This window comes from Peromyscus eremicus, chromosome 9 (assembly GCF_949786415.1).
Source record: "Peromyscus eremicus chromosome 9, PerEre_H2_v1, whole genome shotgun sequence".
NCBI classification, from domain to species: Eukaryota; Metazoa; Chordata; class Mammalia; order Rodentia; family Cricetidae; genus Peromyscus; species Peromyscus eremicus.
Genome location: NC_081425.1, coordinates 1,768,743 through 1,788,771, shown reverse-complemented (window position 1 = coordinate 1,788,771; position 20,029 = coordinate 1,768,743). Strand labels below are relative to the sequence as shown.

The 20,029-nt window shown below is 43.3% G+C and overlaps 1 protein-coding gene across 2 annotated transcripts in view; it reads right to left on the bottom strand.

Moving 5' to 3' along the window:
• Positions 1–20,029, bottom strand: part of Tmtc4 (transmembrane O-mannosyltransferase targeting cadherins 4) — a 62,854-nt gene that overhangs the window by 19,035 nt on the left and 23,790 nt on the right. Inside the window, exons 6-11 of one of the 2 annotated variants that reach the window (XM_059273161.1) lie at positions 13,719–13,819; positions 9,104–9,196; positions 8,497–8,661; positions 6,929–7,131; positions 5,552–5,723; positions 5,016–5,147 (exon numbers count right to left, since the gene is read on the bottom strand). In XM_059273161.1, coding sequence (XP_059129144.1) covers positions 5,016–5,147; positions 5,552–5,723; positions 6,929–7,131; positions 8,497–8,661; positions 9,104–9,196; positions 13,719–13,819 — 866 coding nt within the window. The remainder of the gene's footprint in view (positions 1–5,015; positions 5,148–5,551; positions 5,724–6,928; positions 7,132–8,496; positions 8,662–9,103; positions 9,197–13,718; positions 13,820–20,029) is intronic. The other variant, XM_059273163.1, reaches the window with a different exon arrangement.

Here is a 20,029-nt window from a genome sequence, read left to right as displayed (position 1 = left end):
TTGGATGCCTCACCACACTGTCTACTTTTCTTCTTGACACCAACTGCTGTCTTCTGCGATGTGTCACTGACAGAATATAGTTCCCTCAGTGTTTATACAATGAGCCCAGGACCTTTTAATGTGACTGTGGAGACCTGGCCTTTAAGGTGTAATCAGAAGAAGTAAGGTCACACAGGGAGCCCCAATCCATTCTGACTGGATACAGACAGAGAAGAAGGCTGTGTACAGGAACAGCCACATGAGGACACATGGAGGGAGAGACCTCCACAGAAAGCAGCCCTGCTGGCACCTTCGTCTTGGAGGTCTAGCCTTTAGAACTGATCTCGGTTGTTGCAGGCTCATGGTCTCAGACATTAGGCAGTGGTGACCCAAGCAAATGGATGAATTCAAGCAGGGATGGAGCGCTGCGCTCTGAAAATGAACCCATCCTACACTGTTAGTTTCAACCCAGTATACAGCACTGCCTCAGATATGCTTGGATTTCTGGAAGGGTTCAGGGCAGTGTGCCATTCTATAAGCTCCTGTGTCGAAGTCAGTTCTAAAATAATTACATTTGTATTTACCTAGTTCAATGAAAGAAATCCGAAGCAGAGAAATGTTAGGTTGATGTAATACTCCTGAGCACCACCTTCCTCAACACACACACACACACACACACACACACACACACACACACACACACACACACATTCCTGGACCACAGTACTATCCATTCATAGGTATTTTCATGTTTACATTACAGCTTGGAAGCAGTTCAGTATACACTATTGCCAGAGCAGGCCATAGTATTTGTGGCCTCATCCATTCCATGCACGAAAAAATGGGAAGCTAGAGGGTGCCGCCCAGAGGAATGTCCTCCTGGTCACCAGGACACAGATACAGCTTCGACTCAGACATCAGTATGGCTCCCGCCTCTTCTGCCCACAGCTCCTGCTGCTTTCCTTTGTTCTCTCCATAAACCGCCCTCAAAAAGAGTTCAGCTGCCCTCTGCAGCATGGTCAGGGTTCTGCCAGACACTCAGAATGCCAGGCCAGAATCCCAGGGGAGGGGACAGGCCACTGTGAAAAGCTGGATAGCAGTTATTTAAACAGAACGAGTCAGAAATCTGATTCAGGCCTAGAAGGCAGTCCCAAGTTAAGAAGACATTCTCACTCTATGGATTCAACAGGGAATTCTGTGAAAAGAAAACATCTGTCTGGATTGGGCCAAACACTGCAGAAAACAGATCTGACACCCACGTACTGTGGGTGGTGTTTAAAAATGAGAGATTTTCGTTATCGTGGAATATGAAAGACTGAGAGAGGCCATTTATCCAGCTTTCCCTCCAGCTTTTGTACCTCACACACTGAGACAATGAAGCCAGATTAAAACAGCCACAGCCCACCAAATGACAGATGCATGGGAAAAAAGTAACAGCACCCACAATGAAAGGCACTTTTAATACTGTTGCTTTAGAAACTGGCTATTTCAAATATTCTGCCGACGTTCAGGACTGCTAAACCTAAAATGTTTAAACACAGAAAAATTCAGTAATCATCCTTAAGGAAATACCTTGGGGTAGTATACGGTCCTTTCATTGTTAAAGTAATTTATAACTGTATCATGGGGTTGATATTAAATGCAACATATGTTTAAGCCTTAAAAACTAAAATGACTGCCAATAAATTCAGTGCTTGGAATCTCACGCACGGTACGCTTGATGAACACAATTTCCATTTGGCCCAATTCAATAACTAATATTAGGCACTTACCACATGCAAGGCACTGTGGGTAATTTCAATGCAGGCCAGGGACCAGTACTACCTATACTGATATCTCAAGCTTTCAAAGTTAAAAAAAAAAAGAGAATCTCAGTTTATAAATCTGGGTCTGAACAACAGCCAGGTGCCAACTGCTTACTTAATACTCAGAGGCAGAAAATGAATCCCCTGGAAAAGGATGGAAAGGACACAGCAGTTTCCAAAGGGAGCATTCTTCCCTGAGATCAACACAGCTTTTTGAAAAAAAGACCATTTGACACTTCAGTGTATAAAGGAACATTTAAAACAGAACAGAAACTCTATCTTGCTTACATTAAATGGCACTGAGAAAAGCTCTGGAGAAGAATGATTATCACGGTATACTGGCTTGAAGCTGAGGTCTTTATGCACACCCTAGTTAAAAAGAGAAACAGACATACTCGTGACCATGTGATGCCCATGTGTATACTGTCTGGTTTCCAGTCTATTATGGCTGAATTCACATGCTGATAAGATTTTCAGGCCAAGACAGCAAATATATGCCATGTCCCTTGTTTACTACCGTCACCTGGGCACAGCAAAACACCAAGCTGGATCTCTACCCAGCCACTCAAATTACCAACCTAAATAGTGCCAGCTACCCCTTTCTATGCCTCAGTTTCTCTCATCTGGGAAAATGAAGCAATACCCTCTATCTATGTCCTTAGCAGGAGGATAATGGGATTAATTATAACGCCTTGTGTAGAGACTGGAGTTCCCCACAGTGAGGAACTATATAAACAGAATGGGCAATTACTGCTGTCCATGCAGGGAAGTAAATGTAAAGAGAATCTTACATCTATGAAATTAAACTGCTAATAAGGTTCATTTACAAAAGATAGTGATTGCTCAGCAAAACAAAGATAAAAGCTTGAAGTAAATCACTTTTTCTAAGACTCTTAACTATGAAACATGAGTGGCAAAAACAAACAAATAAACAAACAAACAAACAAACCCCAAAAGGACAAGCAAGGAGTCACAGCTTTCATAGACTTGTCTTCACTTTGGGATCATAGTAAGATGTGACGTGCTCACTAGTTTTCTTTATATAACTTTGTTCGAAATTACTGCTTTCCTTAATATAGAATATAGAATTGAGAACTTGAGAAAACTCCCTTGTGGTTGATATATTGTGTATCCTAATAAACTTATCTGCTGTGGGATGTTCTGTATGGCAAATGTGTTGCTGATTAGTCAATAAATAAAACACTGATTGGCCATTGGCTAGGCAGGAAGTGTAGGCGGGACAAGGAGGAGAATAAAGCTGGGAAGTGGAAGGCTGAGTCAGAGAGACACTGCCAGCCGCCACAATGACAAACAGCATGTGAAGGTGCCGGTAAGCCACGAGCCATGTGGCAAGGTATAGATTAATGGAAATGGATTAATTTAAGCTGTAAGGACAGTTAGCAAGAAGCCTGCCACGGCCATACAGTTTGTAACCAATATAAGTCTCTGTGTTTACTTGGTCGGGTTTGAGCGGCTGTGGGACTGGCAGGTGAGAGAGATTTGTCCTGACTGTGGGCCAGGCAGGAAAACTTTAGCTACACTTATCTGAGGGTCAGAGAACAGAACAGCCACTAGGTAGACATAGAGGCCAGAAAATGGTGCACACGCCTTTAATCCTATCACTTGGGAGGCAGAGTTCCATCTGGATCTCTGTGAGTTCAAGGCCACACTGGAAACAGCCAGGCATGGTGACACACACCTTTAATCCTAGCACTTGAGATCTCATGTCTTTGCTTGGGAAAGACTCACACCTTTAATTCCAGGAAGTGATGGCAGGAAGCAGAAAGGTATATAAGGCATGAAAACCAGGAACTAAGGCCCTTTAAGCTTTGAGGTTTTTAGCAGCAGTTCAGCTGAGATCCATTTCGGATAGACTCAAAGGCTTCCAGTTTGAGGAAATAGGATCGGCTGAAGAGTTGGTGAGGTGAGGTTAGCTGTGGCTTGTTCTGCTTCTCTGATCTTTCAACATTCACCCCAATAGAAGACCGTTCAGCAATTCATCTACACTCCCCCATTCAGGATCCATTCACACACTCCAGGCAATTCCAATCAAATGAGCTAAGGCAGCTATCAGTATGACACAATAATCTGTATACTAACAGGAGACTTCTACCCTAGAGTCTTGGCCCAACTTCAGCCAATGGAACTCTCTTCTTACTGTTCAGTGAAGCCAAATGAACATGAAATCTCAAATGCTAACATTTCCAGAGCACCTACTATGTGCTGACCACTGTGTTATGGTGTCATTATTCACTCCACAAGAAACCTAGCAGGAAGGCGTTATTCCTTACAAAAAAGAACACTGGGAGTTCGCACAGCTGGGTAAGTAAAAAGCTTAGATTTAACCAAAAATACAAGTGACATAAATTCCCTCTAGATCTCTCCAACAAAAACACTGCCAATTTTAAAAGCACATACATCCATGCTTATCTAATCTGGCAAGAGGCCTCACCAAGCAGAGAACTCATGGTGATATGCATGGGGACTAGTGTGCAACCATCTATTTTAAAGTTCCAAGCCTATTCACAGGTATTGCCATCTTCATATTGTAGCTAGAAGGAGGCCAGCTCCTGTAGTGGGTAGCCATTCCAGCTTTGATCTGGAAGTTCCAACCCCCATTGAGGCTTCGGTAACTATCACACTTACAAGGCAGGGCCAAGAGAGGGCCCTGAAGACCTGAGATCCGGATGTGGCGCCCTCTCTTGATTCCCGGACCCTGGACGATAGACGTAGACTGAACAGAGTTCTCTAGAGAACACCGCCGGACTGCGCTACATCTTCCCCAGACCCTGTAGCCTATCCCTTCATTTTTGAGTTACCCCACAAAATAAACCTCCCTTTTAACTACGTGGAGTGGCCTGAATAATTTCACCAATAAGCTCCTATCACCAGAGTGTGGATTCTGAAAGGTTAGGATAGGAGCTGCATGCAGCCCTAGCCTGGGGATGAGACACCCCTCCCACTCCCAGTCTCTTCAAAGTGATGAGACACCAGGAATTGGAGGTTGGGCACAACTTTAAATACTGCTTGGTTTTAATGATTTCTTTTGAATATATTGATTTCTTTTAGCTAAATATAAGCAATCATAACAAGTTCACTAAAAAAAAAAAAACCCAAATATCTGATGATGGTTAACACTATTGACTGCTCCATGGTAAATGTTCTTACTCTGCTGGAGGACTTACATCTTCCAGTGAAGTGTTCTCAGGAGGAATCTAGTGGGCAAGGTACCTTAGCATTGAGGGGACACACAGACAGGGCACTTCGAAAGAGCCGGTCTTCGCTCCGCCACTCGCCACTGCGAATCACACATCTCAGTGCATTGATGAGTAGAATGCCCAGGATAACAGCGGCAACTGGTTTCTGAATAGAGTTGGCAGATGTCATAGTAAGCAACATGTGGTGGTTATGGTAATGGCGGCAGCATTCTGGGTCGGTATATTTTTCTTTTCTTTTTGGTGTATACATATCTGTGGTGCATACATGGGTACACAGGTGTGAGCATCCACCTGTGCCCATGTAGAGGCCACAAGGGGATATCAAGTGTCTTCCTTCATCACTCTTCACCTTACTTCTTCAAGATGGGGTCACTGAACCCGAAGCTGGCTATTTCTGCTAGGCTGCTGGATAGTGAGTTCCCAGGATTTGCCTGGCTTAGAGCTCTCAAGCTTGGGGTTACAGGCATGCAAAACCATGGCAGGCATTTTACATTAGTGCTGTGGTTCAAGCTCCTTACCCACAGAATCATCTCCCCAGCCCCATGGTACCTTTTTCTTAGTGTGTCTGCTTAGGGTTCCAAATCCAAAGGTCAGCAGCATGCAGTACCCAGCGCTGGGGAGGTAGAGGACACGCTCTGCGACCACGAAGCCCACTCGGAAAAACAAGTTGCTTGCAGGAAGAAAGGGAATCACAAGAAATCCCAGACCCAGAGTAAGGATTCTGGAAGATGAAAAGTATTTACATAAACAACTAGTTTTGGACTTTTCAAGAAAAGTTCCTCACAAGACATAAGCAACAATAAAGACTGTTCTTTGTTTCTTGCCATCAGTTTAGAAAAGACATTAGCAAGGAAGAAGACATCAGTAGAGGGATTTAGCTGACAGCACAGAGCAAGGTACTCAGGAGCCAGTACATGGGAGAAACATCCAAATCATACGCTTGTATCAATAAAGTCAGAAAGATTACATTTAATCTATTCCTTGATTAGTGAACACTGGTCCCCAATAAATCCATGTAGTTTTTAATATGACTCCCCTCCACCAACCAGAACAATACAGAAATAGATTAAACTTTGTAAAATTTCAAAGAAATAATTATTTTTTTGTTACTATGTCACAACCAGTAAAGCACAAACACAGTATCTGTGAAACATATCTAACATCTGCAGACCATGTTTATGGACAGACTATGTCTCTCTGTCTCACATGCAAAGGAGCAAATGAAGAAATGAGGTCACATTTGGTGGCTTCTCTGGGACCCCGTGCTTTACAGTATTTTGTTTTAAATTCTATTTCACATGTATAAATGAACCAATTGGGACTAAAGTTTATTGCTCTTTAGAATCGACCTATTTAAGGACACACATAAGTAGAAAACATTCATTTATTTTGAGAAATTACTCATTTAATATCATGTGCACTTAGGCTTTGTGGAAATCACCTTAAACAGTTTTCATTTTCATGGAACATGTTTGTTTTCTCCAATTATTTCCTCAATAACCCTTTGCAAAAGACCTTTTTATCTGTTGAAAAAGTCTAATATCTCTTTGGGGCTACAACTTATTTTGAGCCCGACAACAGAAAGGATCAGCACAGAATTTGCAAGGGCTTCTTTGAAGAAGAACTGTGACATAATGGACCCAACACACGTCAATTACACTCTCTGTTCTGACCATAAATTACACTTTACCTCCTACAGCGAGATCTCCAAGTGCTACTTGGGGGGCGGGGGGCACATAGCCATCAGTCTGCTGCTCCTCCAACTTCCTTTCCTACTAGTGAAGCCAGTCATTATTCCCACCTTGTAGTCATACATTCAGAACAAATGTCCTTAGACATCCTATGCACAGAGCTATTAAAAGTGATGGGCACTGGACTTAGCAAAATGCTTCTGGGTAGAAGTGAAAATTCCACACTGCCTCTTACCTTCTCTTGCAGCTATCTTCAGAGCACAGAGCTTGGAATATGAGGCCAATTAGGCAGAGCCAAAGTGCCGCTAGAGCAATTACCCTATAGTCACCAACTGATTTAATGAGGGGGATGCAGCCCATTGACCAATCAAAACACAGCCACCAGGGACACAGCAGCAGCCAGGCATTCAATGAATAGTAGTAATTATAGTTTATGGCCTGTCAATCAAAAGGAAAACAAACACTTACTTGACGCTGAACTTGAAAGAACACATCTATCCTAACCTCACTTCCGAGGTATTCATAAGCTCCTGTTCCAGGAAGCAGTTGTGTAAAATGAAATACTGGCCATTTGTATTCTGAGTAGAGGACTGTAATCTGTAATTTATTAAATGCATACAGATTTTAATACTTTAAAAATACAGCCAAGCCACTGGGCCAGGCAATGCAGATGTTGTATTTCTGGCCAGGCTATGGCTCATTTACACAGTATTACCTAATGCCTCTGACATGGTTAGGCCCTGGTGTTAACAGTGCACCCAACAATTTAAAAATGGAGCTCAGCCCTGAGTAGTCTCTTGATTTCTCTCTGTAAAGTGCACAGCTAGGAATCTGGCTTGAGATCTTTGGAAAAACAGGCGAAACTAAGTGAATAATCTTGATATTGTCAGACTCCTGTAATACCACTGTGCTATTACATTTTGTCCTGATTCAGGCATGCCAGTTTCCCTGCCGCAACAGAAATGGGGTCAGAAAGCACGTTAGTAAGATGGGCATCATCATAGAAGGGGCTGCTTTTCCTTCTTTTCATGAAAGGAATCATGGTTGGTCCTCTCTTCTCTGTGGGCCTGAATCCACAGATTCCACAAACCCAGAATTTAACCACAGATTGAAAATATTTGGAAGAAAAAATTTTCAGAAAGTTCCAAAGTCCAAAGCCTAAATCTGCTGAGCAGTGAGGGCTTCACTGAATCATGCAAGAACAGAGACCAGGCATTGTGTTAGCTACAGTGTAGAAGCTGGGAACAGTTTTGAGCATAGGGGAGATGGGTATAGGTTATATGTAAACACTCTTACCTTATTAAAGAGACTCCAGCACCACTGGTTTTTGGAATTATGGTGAGCTCTTGAAACTAATTCCCCACGGACACCAGGAGATAACTATATAAAGACCCAACACATATCCTTCCCAACAGCATAATAAAAAGTTGGCTTTATCTTGATAACAGTAAAACAGGATGTATCCATTTATTAGGGACTTGGGAATGTGGTGGTGGGCAGACATGAAGACGGGGAAGGATGAAGGATCTAATGGCAGTGGTACTCAATCTTCCTAACACTGAAACCATTAATACAGTTCCTCATGTTGTGGTGATCCCCAACCATAAAATTATTTTCATTGCTACTTCATAACTGTAATTTTGCTACTGTTATGAATCATAATGTAAATATCTGATTGCAGGATATCTGATATATGACTCTTGTGAAAGGGCTGGTCACCACCACAGGGGTTGAGAACCACTGGTTCTCTACAGATGATGGGGAAAGAAAATAATCAAAAAGAAGTCAAGGCTTAATACTTACCCTGACCAACATGCTGTCTGCAAAGGAGGCTGGATTGTCCACCTCAGTAAATGCCGGTGGACCTGTACCCATGATTTTCCAGCGTACATAGAGCATGCCGGTGCCTCCGAAGGTAAGCAGGGTCATTCGGAAGAGGAAGCCTCCATTCCTGAGTGCGCCAATGTTCTGAAAGGACACCACAAAGTTCCTGTTGTTGAAGACTTTCAACTAAAGCATAGCATGTAATCCCAAGTATTTAGGAGGCTGAGACAGGAGTGTGGACACCTTGGGCCATATAGTCTGCCTGGAGGCTATACAGAGTTCAAGTCCAGCCTAGGCAATTTAGTAAGACTGGTTCAAAATAAAAAGTAGAAAAAGGGCTGGAGACATAGGTTAATCACAGGGCACTTACCTAGAATGATGGAGGCCCTGGGTTTAATCCCCAGTGTTGCAAAATAAACATACCAACCCCAAGTATGATTACTCTACCTAAACCATTTGACACTGCATTAAAAAGCTGCCTACTTTAGAATTCAAACCATAAAAAATACTTGGAAAACAGCATTTTAAAATGGCTGGTACTTGACATTTTCCACGTCTGGGCTCAGGGTGAAAGCATGTAACTCACCTCTAATGACTTGTCCTTATGTAGTACCTTCTGGACAGTTTCCAGAATGTTGAATTTGCCTATCACCAGGATATCAAACACAGCATTCAAGCCCTAAGAATCAAAGTCTCAGTTAGTCCAGAGAGCCTGGCTCCGATGGGCCAGAAATTATAGTCACATTTTCATTATTTAACCCAGACAAGAAATGTGAGGACGACCATGGACAAACTCCCACGTATTTAAGAACAGCTACATGTTTGGATAAACCTAACCCACAGTGTGAACTCCACCAGTGATAACCTAGCGAGTCCCTGGCAGTAATGATCCCATGGCCTACATGTAGGAGCACTGTAAGATTCAGGATAGCTGAAGCTTGGGGGCTCCTGTGAGAAGTTCCTGTCTTTGTTCCCTCCCTCCTTGTCTATAACTGAAAGAGTGGTCAGCTACCTGGGCAATAACTCAGCATAAACAGAGAACATCAACCATCAATCTCACCAACCCAGCCTTGTACATAAACTCCAACTGGCTGACTGAGGCCTGATGAACAGGGCAGACACACATCACTCTCTGAAGGACAGCTCTAACTGTCCACTCATGTTTTCTGTTCCCTGGGCACAGGGCTGGATTCCATCCCCAAGTCTGCCCTGCAGAGAAGAGAATCCAAGGACAGGTCAGGTCATGTGGGTGGCATATGGAGCTCCGGAAGAAGTGAACCACTCCTCTGCAGCTTTAGTTTAAAAGCTGGACTCTCTCTTCTCTGTGTCCCCTTCCTTCTGGCTGTGGCACAGCTGCTAAAGCGACTCTAGATGCTGCACATAAATGATGCTAATGCGTGCACAAGCAAGCCTCCTTAGATACTGTGTAGAACTGCTCACTGTTGTTAGGTGAACAACGAACGACCTGTGTAAAACCACTGGGTGGCTCCCATGGCTCTGCCTACACTAATGGCTCCCGCAACACCATGATGGTCAGGCTGTTTTGACAGCCATTCAGAGTATACTACGCCTTGGATCTAGTCTTTACTCTGTGGATGACTTCAGATGGCAGTATCATCTATTAGAATCTACTGCCCAATCTGCCTACTGGGGTCGGAACATCCAGTGTGTCTGGTGAAAGCCGCCCTTGCGTGACTGGCCTCTTTTTAATATGGGGTTTTGTGGCAAAGAAGATCAGGGATCATCAAAGCCAGTGGAAATTTGTGGTTTTCAGAGCAAGGATGGCCCTGCTGCTGAACCCTCCCCCACAAATGCTGGGAGCCACTAATTATCCAATCTGCAGGCCACTGCCGGGTTAAACATTTCAAAGAATACTGATTTTATTCACTCATGTGACACGCGATCATCATGGGTCACGGAAGACCATCTCTGCTTGACTGTAAACTGTTTTCCAGAAGACAGGAACTCCCTGTCTGCTGCTACTACCTTCTCACATTGTTTACTTCTCCGCCTGGAGCTGTGGGACTGCCACTGAAGGGTAACAGAATCATGTGATCAGGAGGGCTGAGCCAAACACAAGATTGGTACTCACTTCTCTGTCCAAGTTAGAGGCAGCGTCAAAATGCTCAGAGTCTATTTAAATCCAACCTAATCTTCAGCGCTTCTAATGTGTTAATAATTCTGGACTAACCTGCAGACCTAGCTAAATGGGATTCCTACTCAGCAGGTCTGAGGAGGGGGCAGAGACCCTGAACTAGCCAGCTCTGGGATGCTGCCGTTGCTGTGGATACCACTAGTCCTCAAGCACACTTGATATTAGTATCAGGTTTCAGAGCAGCAGGCTCCACTAGGATATCTCTGTCAGAGGAGTGCCTAGCAACCTCCACAGGCATTTTAGGACAACTAAGGGATTCTTATTGGCTTCTACTGGCTACAGGTAGGGATGCTGCTAAATGACTTCCAATGCATAGGACTCCCCTGCCACAAGAATCAGCTGGCTTATTAAAATACCCACAGAGATAAGGTTAAGAAAAACAATTGAAGGCTAGAACTCATGCTGTAGCCCAGGCTGATCTGGAACTTACTATGTAGCCCAGGCTAGCTCCAGACAGGCAATCATCCCAACTCAGTCTCCTGAGAACTGAGATGACAGGTTTGAGTCACTATGGCTAGTTTCTAAAGTAAACATTAAATAAAAAACTAACTCAGGAGACTTAAGCATCTTTAAAAAACTAAACCAAACCAAAACTGCTGGGCGGTGGTGGTGCACACCTTCAATTCCAGCACTCGCAATCTCTGAGTTCAAGGCTAGCTTGGTCTACAGAGCGAGTTCCAGGACAGCCAGGGCTACACAGAGAAACCCTGTCTCAAAAAACCAAAACCAAACCAACCCCTTCCCCCCAAAAAAAACCCAAACCAAAATAAATAAATAAATAAATAAAACCACACAACTTATTTATTTTATGTATATAAGTATTTGCCTATGTGTGTAAATGTACCACACTCATGCTTGGTGCCCACAGAAGTTCTCTTGGAACTAAAGCAAGCAGTTGTGAGGTGCCAGACATAGGTGCTGGGAGCTGAACCTGAATCTTCTGTAAGAAGTGCTTTTAATCACTGAGCTATCTCTAACTCGAGACTTAGGTATCTTTACACAGTAATTCTTCATCACATCCGTGCTTGCTAAACTCTGCCTTATAGACAGAGCTCGATAAAACCACTAATCTTTGCTTTGACTTGTATCAAGCCTCATATTCTGACTGTTCTTTCTCTCCCAATCTATTCCTGTGCGGTCACTCAACTACCACGTTTTACTTTTCATTTCTTGGCTCATATCCTTGGTTTCTAAGCTTTCCTGTAATGATACAAGGCCAAAAAAGGCTATATGGGAGGAGGGAGTGGGCTTTTTAATGTGTCTCTGTTCCTCAGACTTAATCCCAGCTTCTATTCATATGAGATCTAGAAGTGTGTGCCCACCAGCTTAGGGGAGCCCTGTCCTGCCTGCTTTAGTGTTGGCAGTTGAGGCTGGACAGAATAACACATTCAACACTTAGCTCACTAGCATCCATATGAGGTGTCATTTAATGACTGGTTTTCTCTCCCAATAATAGACTCACTGAGAATTTGCTCTATGAACATGGCTTTTCTTGTATTTTACTAAATAGAATGTATCCCACAATTTAAAAACAGTGAAGATGATACATATACTATATATACCCACAGAAACTTCAATTCTCAGAACTGTAAATGTGTAACGAGGCACATCCTGCATGGAAGGAGCCTTCTAAGAAATTTATTTGGGGTGGATGGGCATGTAGTCCATGGTGTGTGTGTGTAGGTTAGAGGACAACTTGTAAAAGTCAGTTCTCTCCTCCCACCATGTGGGTCCCACGGATCAAACTCAGATCATCAGGTTTGGCAGCAGTCACCTTTACCTGCTGAGCCATCCCACTCGCTCTACACACCTCTTTAAATACTAGACTAACTAGGCCAAAGCTTCTTAAACTGTGGGTCATGATCCTACGTGAGGCCATATAATTAACCACAAAAAACCTGGCAACGTCAAAAAGTTTCTGAATACATAATAACCAAAAATCAAATCAAAATCAAAACACATAATGAATCCAATGTGTTTGCGGAGCCCCTACCCAGGGCCCATTGTGCAACTTCACTAAAGCCTGGGTTCTGAACACACAAAACACACTCTCCACTCTGTGCACTCCATCATACCACACAATGCCCAAACTACCATGGCTCAGATTCTGTACTACTTCATGCCATGAATTATAGGCTCTTTACATACCAAGTTCTCTGCTCTTACAGAAACATAATGGTTTAATGATGGAAAATAAACACTTTTAATCTTTTGCTATCATCATTCAAAAGCATTAAAGTATCAAATTAGTGTTTCGTTAGATTGGATTTTGTTAGACCAATATATCTACCTCATGGCATGCAAATATACCCTGCTTAATAGATGGTAATATTGTAATATACCAAAGAATTGCTTTAAAATAAATTTATGATTTGATACTAGTAAATGTTTGATTTGTAAGCTTATCTTACATACCTGTATTATATACCTGGGGTTGTGTAAAAATATCCTTGGTGGAAATGGGCTGTGAATGCACAATGTTAAAGAAGCCGGGACTGAGGATTCAGTTTAGTGGTGTAGTGCTTGCCCAGCCGGCACAAGGTATGAGTTTGTTCGCTGGAACCACAAAAGCAAAACAAGCCCTGAAATGGGCTCAACAGGTCAAGGTGTCTCCAGCGTTGACTCAAGTCTCACTTTTGGGTGAGGAGAAGAGCCAAGGGTGTAGATGCCTACAAGGTTTTCGTGGCTGGCAAAGTTCCTTGTATACAGGATTGCTAAGTATGAGAGTGTCCCAGGAAATGCAAACCATTCTTTTATCTTTTTCTAAGGGACCACTCTACAAGTAGGAACTAAACCCCTTCCCTAAGAACTTCCCACAGATCAATTCCCACCATTCACTAGTCACAGTCAGAAGAACCAGTCAATTCCCCATCTGAAATGCTGGCATTGTGGCAGCCAAGACTGTTAGTACAGAAAGGGCTAAAACCTCAGGCTGTCGATGACATACAGAAGCGGAGGAGGCCACAGGAGAGGAATGGCCCAGTGTCTCTCTCGGAGGGAATGGATGTGTACAAAAGACAGGCTCTGCCTGTGTCTGAACTCTTACCAGCACAGTGATCCCTTGTTCTTTGCACAGCATAGCCATTGCTCCCAGAAAGATACTCAGCAATACCCAGAAGGTGGAAGAATGTGTTCCCTCCTTGTTACCTGCCAGTAACAGACAAACACATAAGTCATGTAATAATATGTTCCGTTTTGTCAGCACCAGGAAGTAAAATTCCAAGCATGCACCTCACAGAGTCACTAACCTGAGTTTGGTCCCATGGTGGGCCAACGTGCATTTCTGCACTCTAACTGGACAACACTCTCTAAATAGGACACATGTCCCATCTTAAGGCATTGAGAAGCATTGTAAGTAAGCTCTGGCCACAAAAATGCCACAACCCAGAGTCTCCATAGAGCAAGTTTCTTCTTCCCTACTTGCTCAGCACTACAGGACCATTCTAACAAGTGGCACTGAGAACTCTGACACTGCAAGCAATCCACCTGACTGCAGAATGACTCCAGTGGTCCCCACTGCTATCACAAAAAGGAGCTCGGACTGCCCACAAACCTCCCAGTCTCCTACGCCAGTGATGAGGACTGGGCTCTGCTCCTCTTTGTACGCAATGGCTCTGATTCCATCACCGAAGGGTGCGTGGCTACTGATGGACAGCTTGTTGTCCTAGCACTCTGGACCAGTAAAGGTCATGGGTCTGTTTGGGCTGCAACCCTTATGGGGGCTTAGCATTCAAGAGCAAGTCCAAAGAACACTCAACATGTAAACTGACGAGAAACCTGGAGGTCAGGGGTGGCGGCCAGTGGCCACCAAGTTGCTTTCTGAGGAGGCAGGTATACACCCATTGCTGTATGTGGTCATCAGAAAATACAATCTAGTGGCCAGAGATGAACAGCTGGAAGGAGACAGGGTCACAGGCAGGTCTCACCCCTGCCCACTCTTTGAAGCCCTAGGTCCTCATCTAAGTGAACAAACACTGCATCTTCTTGGGAGAACCAGTCATTAGCACGTCTGGGTACTACCACAAGGACTGTGCTCTGCCATTCATTACTAACACACAGCATCTAACAAGTTACTTCCATTTACTCCCCTCATCTATAAGATGGGGTAACAAACCTACCTTAGGAAATGAGAGGGAAAACCTATAGTGGAATAATTTGCCACTATGTTATAAATTACATGGAAGCAAAACACACCTCTAGAAATACATATGAAACTGACTGTAGTCATTAGTGAGTGAAGAAAAAATGGAGTAGGGAAGGAAGTCTCACTTTCCACTGTAGAACCAAGTTCTTAGCCGTATGTACATACGAAAACCAGATCAAACACTAAACACTTGAAAAAACTCACTTGATCTAGTGTGGAAACGACAGGGGCAGCTGATAAATGCTGCATGCAAACCACTGCAACTTCCTGAGGATGCAACAAAGAGTGATGCAATAGTCAAGGCGAGTGGCTGGTGAATCATCCTGGCATAAAATGTGTGAAGCATGCAGTGGAGTTTCTAGGGTACACCATGGTTCTCATTAAACTGCTCACTCCAGAAGCCAGCAATACATGCTTGTGTGTTTGTGTATGCATGCGCGCGCACGCACACACATGCGTGTGCAAACACTGGCTGGATATAAATCCTGTGATTTATTAAGGACTGATTGGCAAAGCCCCATGATGGAAGTCTTTCATGTCCTGCCAATAATCACTGGGACCTGGAGTGCACCAGAGGTGATCTCAACCTAATGCCCTCTGTGTGTGGGCTAAGATACCTTTCAAGGTGATGAAGCCCATAGCTAGCTGAACCCCTTGGAAGCTCACAAAAGCGTGAGCAGCACCATTTTCTGCCAGGACTGACACCTGCTGTTGCCTTCAGGCTAAGGGTAACCCTTGTGAGTGTGGCTTTCATTAGTGGCCTTGCTACTGTGACCACCTGGCACCCCTCTAGCTTCCCTGGTCTATATTCAATCCCAGACATAGTAGCCAACTCAACAGATTCCCATTTTGCTTCGCCTGCCCCATTCCCCTGGGCTAGCATGCCTCTGGCAAAATCCTGCCCTTCTTATGAAGCTGTCAAATGTCACTTAAGCTGTGAAGCCACATCCCCACTCTCCCAGGCAGTCTCCCTTCCAAATTCACTTGCTTTACTGCAGTTACAACAGCAAGTGGCCTGCCTGCCTGATTGCCTGTAGATAGGTGTCCCTAACTGACACCCCAGATCAAGTTAGGAGAGCCATGGTCTATAAACTGCATAATCATAACCCACAATCCATCAGGACATTCTTCAGTATATTATAGAGACTGGATTTTCTCTCATTGCCCCACATGAGAATTTCTCAAAATTAGACATTTGGTTGGTTGATGCTTTGCTGTGGGGACAATGCTACATATCACAGAAAATTTAGGTGCACGTCTACTCATTAGAAAACAGAAGCATCTCTAACCAACTGCGTTACAGATATTGCTAAATGACCTTGGTGGGCGGAACCATGACTATTGGGAAACCATTGGCCTAAACCAGTGCTACTCAGGTTGAGGGCCTGTAGCCTGAGCTTAGGTATTGCTAAAAATGCAGAATTACAACCCATCCAGGTCTACTGAGTCAGAAATCCTAAGGATGGCAACTAGCATCCTTAAGCTTTTTTACCATGCTTCCCAGATCTTCTGGACACTATAGACCCCCAACATCACCTTGGCACCCTGCCTAGCTAAGAGCCACTGAGAACTGTAGTGACCAGACAGCAGCAGTACCGACTGACTCTAAGTGGATGAAGGAGAATCCTTTCCAGGATGCTTCCAGCAGGGGGCCACCTGGCCTAGACTTGAGTAACTTCAGCACAGGCGTGAGCATCTCATAACACAGCCCATTTCATTTAAGTTCTGGTCCATTAGGAATATTATTCTTTATGCTGAGCATAAGCTTGCCTTTCTGAATTTTATGGCTTAAGCTCCATGCTGTTCAGGTGGCTGAAGGCCTAGAAGTCTCAATGTTTCTCCAGTAAGAACCATTACACATTTATCTAGTTCTATCAAACAAATGAAGGATGGTTTTACTTACAAAAATGACTCATATACATGTAATACCAAAAGATCACAATTAGAACCACCACCATTACCAAAAGCTACCATACTAAGCAGGATTCCGATTTGAGGCTTTGTATGTACCAGACCCTGCACGTGGTGCTGCAGTCCAACCTCATTCCACTGTAATTATGTCCACTAAACTCTAAGCCTAACTGTTCTATACAGTTATAACTGCCAACACACTTTATTCTGTTCTACCTCAACATGTGACCTGGACTTGATTTTTTTTAATTATTAAAACTTCTTGTAAAGAACTTGCAAATAAAAAACATTATACAGAGATTAGCCAGACCCGAAGTCTACGCTTCTCAATGACCTTATATAGTTAGTATAGCCATCCTGGAACTGTGGAGCTTTGCCTTTCACCACCAATTCTGTTTTATTTATATTTTTATGGATTTGATTTATAAATCATTCTCACTTCATACTTCTCACCAAAACATAATGATTTCCCAAATTCATAATTTTAAAAGCACATCCCTATGGTATTGTGTTCCCCAAAATATTGTGCACCCTAATAAACTTATCTAGGGTCAGAGACAGAACAGCCACTAGATACAAAGGCTAGAAAATAGTGGCACTCACAACTTTAATCCTAGCATTCCAGAGGCAGAAATCCCTCTGGATCTCTGTGAGTTCAAGGCCACATTGGAAACAGCCAGGCATGGTGACACACGCCTTTAATCCTAGGGAGTGGTGGTAGAAAGCAGAAAGGTATATAAGGCGTGAGGACCAGAAACTAGAAGCATTTGGCTGGTTAAGCTTTCAGGCTTCTAGCAGCACAGTTCAGCTGAGAGCCATTCGGATATGAGGACACAGAGGCTTCCAGTCTGAGGAACCAAGACCAGCTGAGAAGTTGGCCAGGTGAGGTTAACTGTGGCTTGTTCTGTCTCTCTGACCATCAGCATTTCACCTAATAACTGGCCCCAGGTTTGATTTTATTAATAAGACTCTAAGATTCATGCTACACATCCCCAAATCATTTTACATATCTTCCTAGAAAAATGGAATTACTTCATGTTTTACTTAAATACAACATGAGGAATTTTCCCCCATTGGGATGTAATAGGAAACAAAGTCCCAGTTCCCCCTTTAAAACATGCAAAGGATGACTCTTGGAGGCACCCTGTTAGCACAAAGCTAAAGTCTATGTGGTTGTGAAATTGAAGGACTCATGACCCATTTATCTAGTCTAGAATTCAAAACAGACATCTTCATGGATGGCTAACATAGACTTAACGGAATGTATAAAAACAAGACAGAAAACATAGCCTGTGGCTTTATCAAGCTTTTTCCCCAGGGTCACTTCACAACTGTACTGTACCCCTCATGCCCTGTGCTGGATTTTTTTTTTTTTGTCAGTTTGGCACAAACCTGACATATCTGGGAACAGGGACTCTTGAGAGAATGCCTCCATCAGATCGGTCTAAAGAAAGTCTGCTGTGTATTGCCTTGATTGATGACCAATGAGGGAGGGTTGGCGCATTATAAACAGTGTCATCATGACTGTCGGACAAAAAAGCAGGCTGAGGAACACAGGGGTAACAAGCCACTGCGCAGCATCTTTCCCTGCTTCTGCGTCAGCTCCTGCCTCCAGTTCCTGCCTCCAGTTCCTGCCCTGGCTTCCTACAAGGAGGGGCTGTGATGTGGAAGTGTAAATTGAAATAAACCCCTTCCTCTCCAGCTTGCTTTTGTCATGCTTTATCCCGGCATCAGAAAGCACTGAAATGTCGCCCAGTCTCACTTTCTTCACCGCATTCTCCTTTTGGTTTCTGACATAACACACCCAGGTTTCTACTACATGGCAATGTCTACAGACCTCATGATCAGAGTCTCAGCTCACAAATGAAATGACCTGCACAGTGCTATGTCTGTATTCCAGTCATACCTCTGAAATCTTGCAAAGTATGAGACGAGTCTGCTGATTTAAATCCAACTTTTTCCCATCTATTCTTTGCTACAGAGTTACCAGTATTTTACCTGGAGCCATACGATCAAGCAAGCACATGTGCAAGGGTGTCTTCCAGAATCTACACTAGAAAGCTTCATCTTTAAAACCCCATTGTCTGGGGCTGGAGAGATGGTTAAGAACACTTGCTGCTCTTCCAGAGGACCCAGGTTTCATTTCCAGCACCCATATGAGACATCTCACAACCACCTGTAACTCCAGTTCTAGAAGATCCCACACCCTCTGGCTTTTGCACACAGGTGCCTGCCTACATGTGGCACATAATACACTCAGACTGTACACAAAATAATAAACAAATAAATCTCTAAAATCTTATCATTTAAGTCAAGGGGGTCTTCTTTACAAACACATAGTATGTCTGTGCATTATAAGCCAAGGTCAACCAACCTACACAACATCAGCAAAATGCTTCTATTTACCCACCAAGGGTGGGTAAAAACTTAAACTGGGAAACTGGCTCTGAGTTCTGGGACAACCCCGTTTAGTGTAGTTTTATCCATGCAATTCCCCTAAATTAAGAATTACTTTTAATCTTGGTTTATCAAAGCAACTACTGCTAATCATGGCCAATAGGCAACATAACTTAGGTGAATTTAGACTTCATGTTTTTGTGGCAGTTTTTAACCAGTCAACCAATGCTAGCAACTCTCATTCCAAGTATGAACATCTCAGTACAGTGACAGAAACACTGGGCCACTTTGCACATAATACTGAGTTAACTGTTCCTTTTAGTTCCATGTTTATTAGTCTTTTATATCTCCACATTTCATATGCAATTGTAAAATACCACCAGAAAGTTAGTAATTTTCTCAGTGTAAACAAATACAGTTAGAACTCAAGTCTTTTCATTTTTAATTTAGCCTTCAAACCTCTTCAGGATGGAAGTATCCCTAACATGTAAGAGGCCATTTAATTTTTAAAAAATATGTAATATAAAAAGCATAAGGAAAATGGATTAATTTTAAACTTAGAAGCAACTGTAAGAGACAGTAAAAATAAACCCTGGAGGAAATGTTGCTTCTAATACATTTGCATTTATGAATATCTTTGGGCAGAAATAAGGTCTCCCTAAGATAGGTAATTCTAACTTGTACACAGCTCTATACAAGTACTTTTGCTGGAGTTCACGGCTCCGATACTGTCCAGACTGCGATTTTAAGCTCAGAAGACTGCAGGAGAGCATGACAAAACCATTTGTGGCCATCCCATCTTTCACCTCGAGGAAGATCACTTTCCAGGACAATTACCCAGCACAACCAACACCGACAGCTTAAGATCCAGAACGCAGGAGATGTGCCTCCATCACGCCCTCCCT